The following is a 12,227-nucleotide window of genomic DNA, read 5'->3' as shown; positions in this document are numbered from 1 at the left end:
GTTATACGGTTTTTCCACTTATCAATTCAATTGTAATATGTTCCATTGCTCAACTATACTTCTGTGTTTTCCCCATCCCCCATTTGGATTCAGATAAAAATTGGAGTCACTACACATACCGTAGCTAGTTATAACCTTCAGCCGACTAATACCGGGTAACTTCGCTATTTTTGACTTAAATTATTTGAAAAATTCTCAAAAGTTATCCGAGATATGACTAATGCAATGTCCAATTTGATTGAATTCCAATTAAATATTCCCTCTAAAGAAACTTTCAAAAAAGGACTTGAAAAAAGTCTTCTAATGTGGTTTTGAACGTTAAGCCAAAAAATTCTTAATTTAAAAATAAACTCAGCGATTAAGTCGACCTCAGATTTAGCTCAAAATAAAACGCAAAGTATTAAATACATATAAAAATCAATTTTTTATTAAAACTACTCTCGTCTCTATCTTCCATAAAAATACTTTTCACTTTTTAAACAAAACAAGCCTGGACCGCTTACAGAAGTGAATCCTAGTCTTTTTACAATAATTTTCAAGACAAAATGGCCGTACAATTTTCCACAAACTGCTTTGATTGCATACCCCACCCTGTAGCAGGTGTTCCAAAGTTAGGTGTTTATCAAAAATTGCATTAAGTCTCCAAGGAGTTTTTCTTACATAAAGCTGTAAACGCAATTAAATAACATTTCACGATTTCCCAGTTACATTGACGCACAACTATCACACCTTCGAAGGATACTCTTGTACCTGGACTTTCGTTGTTATTAACTAGTTAGAATACATAAAATTATTTGATCGGCATTTACATGAGTTCACGGCTCAAAACTAGTAGTAAATATCTAACACGATAAAAATATTTGAAGTAGAATTTATGTAAATGGAAAGGGAGGAAAGACAGTTTTGAAAGAGACACAAATGTAAGGCACAGGAATAAATAATTAAACACTTTAAGTATTTCAGAGCCACTGGACAAAGTTAGAATTCTCAAGGAAGATAGACATCAATCTCAAAGTGAAATGCTCCAATTAACTTCAAATCCTATTCCTCGTTGATCCAGTCGATTTGATGTCAAACAGCTTTCGTACAAAATAAACCTGAAAGCGATAATTGTTGAATTAAAATGATTATCTTATCATTTAAATGAAAGATTCACTTACTTGAATGGAACACGTAACAAATATAACTAAAATTTGTGCTACCGAAAAGTTTTGCACATACGAATTATTATCTAGCAGAAGTGCGTAATCCCTGGCTTCGCGCGTCCTACCGAACGACTGATATTGCAGCATGTTATTGATATTACGCTCCACTAAGCCGATAGCAACCTAAATAGCCAAAGATAATATGATAAAAATTTCATAATTGAATTCTATTGAATTTACCGTGAAATTTTCCATGTTTACATTCAACGCTTCAATTTCCTTCGCATATTGATCCCAGGCATCGTATTTTACCACCGTAATATATAAATTTATAAGTTTTCCGGCAAAACGGGAGAATTGATTATCAATGCAAATCGAATAATAACCGCCAGTAGACGACTGATCTGTGTAATCACCAGATGGAAGCCACTGATATGGACGAACTATTTGACCTGTTGGATTCCGAACTGCAAAACCAGCCATTCCATCTCCACCTCTCACCACCTGCAATTAAGAGTTGTTTATGTGGATGCTGTAAAAGATGCTGCAGTATTTAATTCAGTAAATACGTTCCAATTAGCATACAACAAAAATATCTATCATAATCACGCATTCAAATTACCTGTGTAAATTATAAGTATTCTATCTAGACCAAAGAGAAAAATCATGAAGAGTGGAATACATGTCAAAATGTTCATCATTGTAACTGAACGGTAGTGCAAGATCGTATCAGTAGAGCAAAAAGTCGCAGTTTTCGATAATTAGATAATATGATAACGTAAAGTTCCTCACATTCTTCGCATAACATGCTGATGTAAAGCCCAAATGAAGAAATATTGTTCAAGGGAATATACTTAATATTATCCTCAGTCAAAATAGTGCAAGCAGGATAGACTGATGCGCAATATAGCTCCCTGAGGCCAACTTATCTTCTCTCTGAGGGTGAGCTGCCTCTCCTCTAGGGCGATGTGTAGCTTTTCGGGGGCCAAACCTCTCGTCTACCAAGACCGTTAGTAAGTGATGATATCCACACCCTTTACGAGGTGACCCTACTATTAACAAAACAATACGGATCTAGACTGGGGAGTCGAAAAACATCTCCCCCAATCCAGGGTGTCATGGGAACCGTGCACATTGGATATTTTGCAGTGGGGGGTAACTAAGATACCTGGTGGCCTCAGTGAGAAAGTTAGATCTTACCTTTAACAGGGGGCTATGGCACGGCGGACCTCCTAACCCCCATACTCGTGGAGAAACCCGGGCAGGCAGGGGTGAAGACAAGACTCAGGAAGCCCGCCATTAGGTATGCTAGTGCATTCAAGGGCATTCGACTGACCATACAGCCAAAAATGTTCCCCTCAGTCGTGAGGAGCAGGAAACCATCTAAGACCTTGTCGTCAGGCAGATGTGCCAGGGACGCTTTCGACCAGGTTTTATATTAGCGAGTCTTCAGAAGCAAGATGCGAGGGAAGGGGTAAACTCCTCACGATCGGGGTACATGACCAATCCCTAAAGGCAATCAAACGTCGTAGTTGCCATATCAACTATCGATTTGGCAACATACCCGTGCATGTGCACAGGGAAAAGCCGAGGAAAGACACCTCAGCGGGTGAAAAGCATACCGAGGTCCCCGAAGAAATCTCGAAAGCCATAGAGGTGGAAAGGACTAGATCAATCAGGGAAGTAGACCTGCTGCCCAGTGAAAAGCAGAAGCTGGACGGCCAGACCTAGGACTCCTAGGGCTCAGGGTGGACAGCGACGCGCAGGAAAGCGCCATGTCGGAAGAGGAGGGCAATACTCCGGATACGGAGCCAATGGCCAGCACTAAGATAGCCCAGATAAACCTCCACCATGCGAATGCTGCATTTGCGGTAATTGCAAGTGCAAGTTCTAAAAAGAACATTGGAATGGTGCTGGCTCAGGAGATATGGATGTACCGGGGGCTGATTCACGGTTTGCAAGGAGGAAGCATGCAGATAATTTGAGACTCCTCTTGTAAAAACCCGCGAACTTGCATAATTCATAAACGTAAAATATATATGTCTTTCAGAGTACCTGACCGGGGACCTTGTGCCTATCCAAGTATAATTGGAAGCCGAGAGGAGCACTCGAGAGGCAGTCGTGGCATCGGAATACTTTCCAGGAGACAAAATCCGGGCTCCACCGGAACAAGTAGCTAAACTGGTGAAGTATTGTGAGAAGAGTTCGTTACCACTTCTCCTTGGCTGCGATACTGGGGAAGCAACGACACCAATTGAAGAGGTGAGTACCTTCTTGAATTTATTCTTAGCAACAAGTGCCCGGATGGCTCAAGTGGTTAGAGCGCTGAGCTGTTGTAGCGGAAGGCCACGGTTCAAATCTCACTGGTGGGAGAGGGATTTGTTATCGTGACTGGATGTCGGATATCAGTCGACTCAGCAGAGTCAAATCAGGGTAATAATCTCGGGCGAGCGCAATGCTGACCACATTGCCTCCTACAGTGTACTGTAGTGTACCGCTACGGTCTTGAATGAAGTGCTCTAACACACTTCAAGGCCCTGATCCAATATGGATTGTTGCGCCAACGATTATTATTTCCGAGTTGTCACAATCTCGGCAGATGCCGAATTTTACCTAATACTAGTGCCAAGCATTTAGGCTCGGACGATCCTACCTACTCAAAAACTAAAGGGACGCTGGTTGTGGTGGCCGGTGGTAGGTCAATGGGAGAATCCGTCGAGAACTCCCCGCAACATCGAGCAGAATGGTGTACTTCTGCATGGTTTGAACCAGACTGTGTGAAAGTACCAGGACATCTAGGGAAGCCGTGAGGGATTTAGGTACAATACCTGTAGCTGACAATATTATGGGAACTACAACCACCCGCTCGAGACACCAAATTTCTTTGATTTCCAGAGCCAGTGACTCATGGTTCACCTTCTTCTCCACGTATTTCCGTCCGATGTTGCTGTTATGGGGGATAGCAACATCAATTATATACGCGGAGCGACCCGTCTTGTCAACTAACAGTACGTCAGGCTTGTTATGTGGAGTATGGCGATCAGTCAGAACTTGCCGTTCCCAATACATGTTGTAAGCAGAACTATCAAGTACTGTTTGCAGCTCATATCGATAAACCGGGCATGTTCCCGTGATCAGCCCATGCTTGTATGCAAGGTTTTGATGGATAACCTTACATACAGCATTATGCCTGGTGATGTATTGCCCCGGTGAAATAACAGTACAGCCAGAAATGAGATGATCCAACGTCTCTAACGCCGAACCACACATTCTGCACTGGTCCCCACCCGTTCTTTCATGACGAGTTTTTATAAACTGATTGGCACACATGAACTGCTCCGTCTCAGCAAAAAGCTCCCCAGCACACAACCATCTGTTCAACAAATGCAAATCAACAAATGGCTGCCAAAGACAATTCACGTGTTTACCATGCATTGCCTTCGACTTCCATTCATCGATCCAGTCTTGGTCCGACTTCACCCCACTCAAAGGATTGAAAGATTGATCCTTCAAGTTGAGTTAGTCCACAGTCTGCCTTACAGACAGCCGCAGGCAAACGACTCGCCTGTTCGTCGCTGTAAAAATAAGCGCGCAGCGAATCGACTTGGCGATAATGTTGTGTTGCCACGTCAATCACACCCTACCTCCGATGTCTCGGGGCAGGTTCATCCGCTCCACGGCAGAGTTTGGATGATGCATTCGGAATTTGGACTTAGTTGTACAGCTTGATGTCATCTAAGTACATCCATATTTAAATGCAAACCCATGCCCTCTAGCATCATTCAGTAGCTATGAAAGGGAGTTCGGTGCCATGGAAAATCAAAGGGGACTCAACGAATCCCCCTGGAAGATGCCTCCCCATATACGGATGGGCTCTGAGGTATTAGCACCCTCAGATGTACACACTGATAAGATGGTATGCCACCCTTCCATGACTGTCGCCAAAAATTTTATTAGTTTCGGATCAATGCGATACAAATATAGGACATCGATTAGCCAGATATGCGGGACGCTATCGAAAACCTTGGCATAATCGATATAGCAACTAAAGAAGTTTCTTTGGCCTCTAGTTGTCCTGCAACTACAGAGTCGATGATGAATTGCTTTTTGCAACTCCTTGACCCAACTCGGCAGCCCTTCTGCTCCTCGGACAGAATGTTGTTGGTCTTGAGGTGCGCATTGACTCATCCACTAATAATGGACGTTATGAATTTGTAGAGGATTGGTAAGCAAGTACTCGGATTTGTGTCTGTGGGGTCCTGCACCGTGTCCTTACTAGGGATAAGGTAGGTAATCCCCGCAGTGAGGAAGGGTGGAAGTTCCTCCGGTCGACTAATGACCTAATTTATGCTGTGTGCCAACCGACTGTGTACGCTGGTAAATTTCTTATACCAGAAATTCTGCACCCGATCCAGGCCTGGGCCCCTCCATTATTATTATATTATTCCATGTGAAGCAGGCTCCGTCACGTCTTCTTTTTCTACATTGCCCCTAGACTTTCCGGACTGGATAATCCACATCCATACGGATTAAATGACCCACCGCAACCTATTAACATTGCCCATAAATTCTTCATTATATAGGTTAGCAGGCCAAAAAATCTTCGAAGGATTCTCTTCTCAAACGCAGGAATCTTCTGCTCCGTTGTTCTCTATTAAAATAACTTACAAACGAGATGCAATGCTTGTCAGAGATGATTGCGAAAAAGATGGTGATCTGAGTAGACTGAGTGGTGGTGGCGCTCGTTTAACACATGGTCAATTTGGTTGAAAGTAATCCCATCTAAAGAGATATAACTTTACAAACAATGCGAATAGCATCCACAAGACAAAGCAACATATACGGTCAAAACACTCCAATTCATACCGGATATGCCCACCGGCACTAATGGTTACAAAACAACAACACTCGTGTTTATGTTTCAAACGGAAAGTAATCCGCTAAAACTGGGAATCGTGATTGACAACAAGACATTAAAAACAAGTTAAGAAATAGTCACCAAAATTGGAAATTTTCGCTGCCGGTGAGACCCCAAAAAGTGCCTATTTTCCTGCCGAGACCAACATTCAAGCAATGGGGGGTGGGCATTTCAGATAACTTTAGAAAGCATTGTAGTATTGTTTAATTAGTTTCAGTTTCTGCAATCCGAGTCATATCCAAGAGAGTTATAATTGACGAATGTTATCACCAACGGATCTTCCGATATTGTGTGTCAGCTTGAGAATTCTTTATAACACATACGGACGTCCTAGCTTCACGTCATATACGTCGCGGTTGGAGCCCGTGCTCAAGTGCAAAGGCAGTTCAACTAAATAATCTAGAACCCCTCAGAAAATTGAAGTCCTTTTGCCCCAAACTTGACAGTCCTTTCCAAAAAGAAAACTTTTTAAATACTCCTCAAGGTGAGGCAAACCAAACACGACCCCCTCCTAGATGAATCTCAAGCCAATCTCCGAACCACACGTAATGCAACAGGTTGTATGAGGAGCAGGAACTCCCTGTTTTCCCCAATAACGTCCTCCCTCTCGACCCGACCTTGAAGCAATTTTCGATAAATCCCAGCCACCGTCCCCAACAATCAAACCAATCAACTGAATAAATAATAAAATTTAAATATTTACACTGTACGAAGCGTAGAACGTTGCGCCGGGCTGAACGTATTGAAAATAACAATCTTCTTTGCCGGCTTCGACGTGCACTTTGTAGTCCATCGCGACGGCCGGCAAATTTTCGTACCAAGGCCGATGAGCTTCCTGCGCATCCGTTTTCACATAAAACACCGAAATTATAAGAAAATTCGCTACGAGAAGAAACGTATGCCACGTTAAAGTTGCCATTTTTCACACACTTTCCCCCACACCTTCGGCTCATAAACGAACTAATGCGAACGGGAAATTTCGGGCGAGGAAACGTCAAAAACAATCATTTGACATTCAGTGAGAGAATTTCGCTCCATTTCTTTTCTCTTTCTAAGTAGATGAAAAAATAGAAGACCCGTTAGTCGGATTGTAACTGTTATACAGAGAAAAATCATCGCTATATTTGCCTCTGAATGTAAGCAAACTCGGAAGAAATTATATAAATATTGATTTACGCATGGTCTTACAGTAATAAAAGAGAGAATCATATTCATAAATCAACAATTAGTAACCTATGCTAGTTAAAAAGTTAAATTGAATTATCAGAACCGCTGTGTTGTAACGTATAACAGCGCCATATTGTCAACGTGACATCTAACTTGTGTCGTATCAACACATCTACTGCGGAAGTAAACAACGCAATAACTTTTAATTTTTCGCCAATATCAAGCAATGCACTCGATAAATATCAAACGCAGGAGCTGCAGGAATAATGTCTAATCAACATACATTTCACACTCCATCTTTCGGAGACGAGGAATTCCATTTGCCTCAAATACAAAACAGCGCGCTAATGGGTCGAGAGCAAATGAACGTCAACGAAATAAGAAGTAACAGCGGGGTCCAGGCGGTGTGCGATATGACGACAACAAATATCAACAGCAGCGCCGCAGACATGCAATCCGCAATAGCTGCAAATAGTGTCAATAGCCAGTGGCCGACGTTCAATCAGGCGAACAGCATGAAGTCCGCGGCGGATGTCGTTACTCTGACCGGCAATGAGTTTCTAGTTTTACGTTCGCCCACACAACAGGCAACTCCAATTATACCCAGCAGCGACCATTTGAGTGCAACTGTTTCGCACGCTACACCGGCAACAGGGTTAATGGACCAAACCGCTTCTAGCGACGAGAGCGATGATAATGGATTGGGAAAATCAGGCAATCGGTCACCCGGCACCGGAGCGGCCATAATCGATCTGAAAAGTAAAATGAAAAATGACCCCAATGCCCCGCGGAAGCCCGTTTCCGCGTACGCCCTTTTCTTTGGTGACACTCAAGCGGCCATAAAAAGTCAGAATCCAAATGCATCGTTTACGGAAATCTCAAAAATCGTTGCGTCCATGTGGGATGTACTGTCCGCCGAGCACAAGGAGGTTTACAAAAAGAAGGCGGAGGACGCCAAAAAAGAGTATCGACGCTTGATGACAACTTATCGGGCTAATTTACTTGCGAAGAGTGACGAGGAACTTAACCAAAAAACTGACAAGCCGGCCCCTCAAACCGCAGTACCGATAGTTCAACAAGTGCAATCTATAAGCGATAATTTTCCCGCGGTAAACTCTGCTACAGCTAATCAGCAATCAACCATAACGACGGCAGTCACATCAGATCTGCAGGAGTCAACTGTATCACAAAACAGCGTTCAGAACGTGGAAACATCTGGCGACAATCACACAAATTCTGTTACATCAACGCAGACTTGTATTCGGAAGGGATGCGATAAAGTTGCTGTGGTGAGTCCTGACTGGGAAGACGAGTATTGCAGCAACGAGTGCGTCGTGACTCATTGTGCTGAGATTTTTTCGCGGTGGGTGCAGGACAATTCCACCGCAGAAACGTACGCGGCATCGTGAGAAAACTAGGATTAGGTCTAGACGTGTATTGTGTGAAAGTTTGATGCTATGTAGAATGTTTAAGGTTACATATTCTTCCACTACTGATCGTTATAATAAAATTTAACAATTTCAAGCAGTCATTCTTTATTTGTACTTCCTTCCGCCCTGAAAGAAGTGGTGAATTAAGAGAGAAGCATAGTTGATGTGTCTTTTGTGTGCTCAGTTATAGCGAAGCAGTTGAAGCTTATTGAAATTACTTTTCGGTCCACATCTTGTTTGTGCAGTTCTAATTGGCTGCCTTCTGAGAAATTACTTCTACATCTCATGAAAGTACCAAGAATTATTTGTATATTCAGGGGTCCGTGGAAGAAGTTCGTGACCCTTCAAACTTAGATGTCCCAACTGGTATACCCTCTGGACCCGAACTTGTGCAAACAAGGAATTCAAGAAGGCCTATGTTTTTATCCATCCAATACCGTCATCCTCAAGTTTTATTAATCGTATTTTAACTACCTTTTTTATGGCAAAAAATACACTGGATTATTTGATCTAACCCAAAAAGCAAAATACGATATTCCGAGAACCTCAATCGAGAGCGCGTCAACCACACCTAGCGGCTACCTGACATGCGCTTCAATTCCCGAGACCTCCTTTTTCTACTGTTCTGCGGCAAGTGCCCTTGAGAAAGTGGATGCATGGCATAGCAATTGTCGTCCCTCCTGTGACCTATCCCCTGCCACTGTGCGCCGACCAAGTTCTTCATATGAGATGATGCGACGCAGACAGGTATTGCCGTGAGCTTGGAGCTTTTGGGTAACGGTAGAGTTCACTTGTCTTGTGCTACTCCCATATAGCAACGCAGGAATAACACTAGCACAGAAAACCCTCAACTTGATCTTAGTGTTGAGATAACTGCATCTCCAGATTTTAGACAGGGCAGTGAAAGAGGATTTAGCGCTGTTAATACGTCGGGCAACATCCAGTTCTATGCCGTCGGCTTCTAAGAATGAAGCCGATCTTATTCACTTTAAAACTATGCGCTCCACTGTGAAGTCAATGATTAAAAAAGCGCATAAACGGCATTTATTGAGCGGCGAAGCCGCCTTTGCCCGTGGTAACTTGAAACCCTTTTGGTCGCACATTTGCTATTCTCATAATCCCACTCATTTTCTCCCTTCTTCTGTCAGTTTTGCTGACTCCACTACCAACTTCCCACAACAATCCTGTGACCTTCTCTCCACCTACTTATCTTGCGTGTTTTCTCCCTCGATCACTCTAGTCTCTACGTCTCTTCTAACTACAGACTGCTCCGAATCTCTAGCCATTTCTCTCGTTGCGCCTTCTTTGGTTGAGTTTTTCATTGGTAATCTTGACCCTAATATCAGACCTGGCCGCGATAGGCTTCCTAACCTCTTCCTTCTTAACTGTAGAAAACACATTTCCCTCCCCTGTGTATAATCTACAACAAAAGTTTAGAAGAATACTACTTTCCCCATCTCTGGAAAGAGGCCCTTCTCATCCCTATTTTCAAGAGCGAAAGTCCTTCTCTTGCTGTGAACTACCTCACCATCTCTCGTCTCTCCTCTTGCTCCAAAATCCTCGAAAGATATGTCAACGAGATCTACGACTTCAAACCTTCTAGTGTTTACCAACTTGGTTGCTAGATGCTTTAATTCACGACACGTAGTACATGCTATTTATATTGATTTCTCCAAAGCCTGATACCGACGATAATAATAATCTTTTCCTCTCTAAACTCTCACTACTCAACTTCCCTTCCTCATCATCCTGCAGTTTCTTTTCATGGTTACTCATCTCGTTCTTTCTCTCCTTCTTCCAGTGTTCCCCAAGGCTCTGTAATTGCCCCCCTACTCTTCCTGTTTTCTATCAATGACCTTGCCTCCATCCTCAACCGCCTCTGTTTGCTCTACGCAGACGACCTTAAATTATTTGCCTCTGTTTCGTCTCCACTGGACTGTGCTCTCGTGCAGTCCAACCTTGATAATTTGGTCCGTTGGTGTTCGGTCAACAAACTGACATAGAATGTCAGCAAATGCCACTGGATGTGCTATTCGCTTAAACTCTCCCCAACATCCTTTTCCTATTCCCTTAGTGGATAACCTCTTTCACTTTTGGGTGTAATTTTCGACGACGTTGGTGTTCGGTCAACAAACTGACATAGAATGTCAGCAAATGCCACTGGATGTGCTCTTCGCTTAAACTCTCCCCAACATCCTTTTCCTACTCCCTTAGTGGACGACTTCTTTCACTACTGGATGTAATATTCGACGACAAACTTTGTTTCAATTCCCACTTCCTTGACATCATCAATAGAGCTTCTAAAATGTCTAATTTGATCCTACGTTCCTCCTCCGACTTTACCTCAATTCCGCCTTCTCTAACATTCATTATTGCTGTGTAGTCTGCTTCCCCTTCTGCATCCGTGACTGTCGCGTGATCTTGTACAAAGCAAATTCACCCGGACCCTCTTTTACAAAAAGAACCATCCACGGGTTGATTATCCGTCACAACTCCGCGCCCTCAATCTTCCATCCCTGCAGCAAAGAATTGTGTACTCTTTTCAAACTCTGCAATTGCCTGATGGACTGCTCTGCTAACTCGGATATTACTTTCCGCACCGCCTCTCATAACACACGTAGTGCGAACATTTTTGAACTATCCTTCACGAAAGTCAAGATTTACTTTCGCTCCCCGATCCTAAGGCTATGTCGGTCCTACAACGCCTTACAACATGGGTCGTTTGACTCTATTCCCTTTTACTTGCTCCTTCCTGAAAGGACAATATGTAACAAGAAATTTATTTTCTGTACATTTTCTTCACTAAATAAAAAAATAAATATACCAAGTTCAGGACGCCCATCATAAAGTCGTAGTAGAGGATCTTAGATTGGAAGTTAGGGAGATAGATGAGACAACTAGAATGAACTAGAATGTGCGCGGGATATTTTACTTGCACATTTTCGCATGAAGAATCTGCTAGGTGGGCGCCGCGTTAGTTAACACCAGGTAAGAAGTTGAAGAGGAAAACTGTTTCGATCGGGAATTTGGCACACTATAAGCAACATCCCCGCAAATTGTTGTATAAATTTAAGGTCAAAGCACAATTCCGTTGCGTCCCGAACGCGGATGAGAGAAGCTGCGGCTGGCACTAGCATTATTTCCGAATCTTCCTTTCATAAAAATAGAGTCTAAACCGGAGGTCAGTGCACTCTTGGTGGCATCAATTGCATGATTGAATCAGCATAAAAATTGCATTCAGGTCCAAATTCGCGGCATTAGAAACACTATTCACGTTTATGCAATTAGCGAATGCATGCGCCGTCCGATTCGAAGCACCGCGTACAGTACCCGACAACATAATTATCTTGAATTGTCCTCGTTTCAAGAATTTGTTAATCAAATTACAAATAACTATCTAAGCCCACTTAAAGATCCTGATTGCTTTTTAATATTTTTCATGTATTAAACGAATGTCATCTAATCGATACTTGATTATGTAAATAACATCTAATTGGGCATTTTCTAGCCCAAAACCGGCAAGAAACTAGGCTGAAAGCAACCTAAAGCAAGCCAAAAGCCAGTCCG

The 12,227-nt window shown here is 42.8% G+C and overlaps 2 protein-coding genes across 2 annotated transcripts; one reads left to right on the top strand and one right to left on the bottom strand.

Annotated features, from left to right (window-relative positions):
- Nucleotides 1-827: 827 nt before the first annotated feature.
- LOC119649611 (transmembrane emp24 domain-containing protein 6) lies at nt 828-7,032 on the bottom strand. Its single transcript, XM_038051831.1, has 4 exons — nt 6,767-7,032; nt 1,386-1,649; nt 1,161-1,328; nt 828-1,097 (listed from the first exon to the last, which is right to left on the bottom strand). The coding sequence occupies exons 1-4, from the start codon at nt 6,980-6,982 to the stop codon at nt 1,035-1,037; spliced, it is 711 nt and encodes a 236-aa protein (XP_037907759.1). The 5' UTR covers nt 6,983-7,032; the 3' UTR covers nt 828-1,034.
- A 346-nt stretch (nt 7,033-7,378) lies between these two features.
- Nucleotides 7,379-8,757, top strand: LOC119649885 (TOX high mobility group box family member 4). Its single transcript, XM_038052263.1, has one exon. The coding sequence runs from the start codon at nt 7,497-7,499 to the stop codon at nt 8,637-8,639; it is 1,143 nt and encodes a 380-aa protein (XP_037908191.1). The 5' UTR covers nt 7,379-7,496; the 3' UTR covers nt 8,640-8,757.
- Nucleotides 8,758-12,227: the final 3,470 nt, after the last annotated feature.

This window comes from Hermetia illucens, chromosome 2, assembly GCF_905115235.1.
Source record: "Hermetia illucens chromosome 2, iHerIll2.2.curated.20191125, whole genome shotgun sequence".
Lineage (NCBI taxonomy): Eukaryota > Metazoa > Arthropoda > Insecta > Diptera > Stratiomyidae > Hermetia > Hermetia illucens.
This window is presented reverse-complemented; position numbering and strand designations above follow the sequence as displayed.

Excerpts from the sequence above, each read along its gene's own strand:
- LOC119649885 (XM_038052263.1), top strand. The coding sequence starts at position 7,497 with ATGTCTAATCAACATACATTTCACACTCCATCTTTCGGAGACGAGGAA.
- LOC119649611 (XM_038051831.1), bottom strand. The coding sequence starts at position 6,982 with ATGGCAACTTTAACGTGGCATACGTTTCTTCTCGTAGCGAATTTTCTT. Across the intron at positions 1,329-1,385 it reads TAAACATGGAAAATTTCACG|GTTGCTATCGGCTTAGTGGA; the intron begins GTAAATTCAATA and ends TTGGCTATTTAG. Across the intron at positions 1,098-1,160 it reads TTGTTACGTGTTCCATTCAA|GTTTATTTTGTACGAAAGCT; the intron begins GTAAGTGAATCT and ends TATCGCTTTCAG.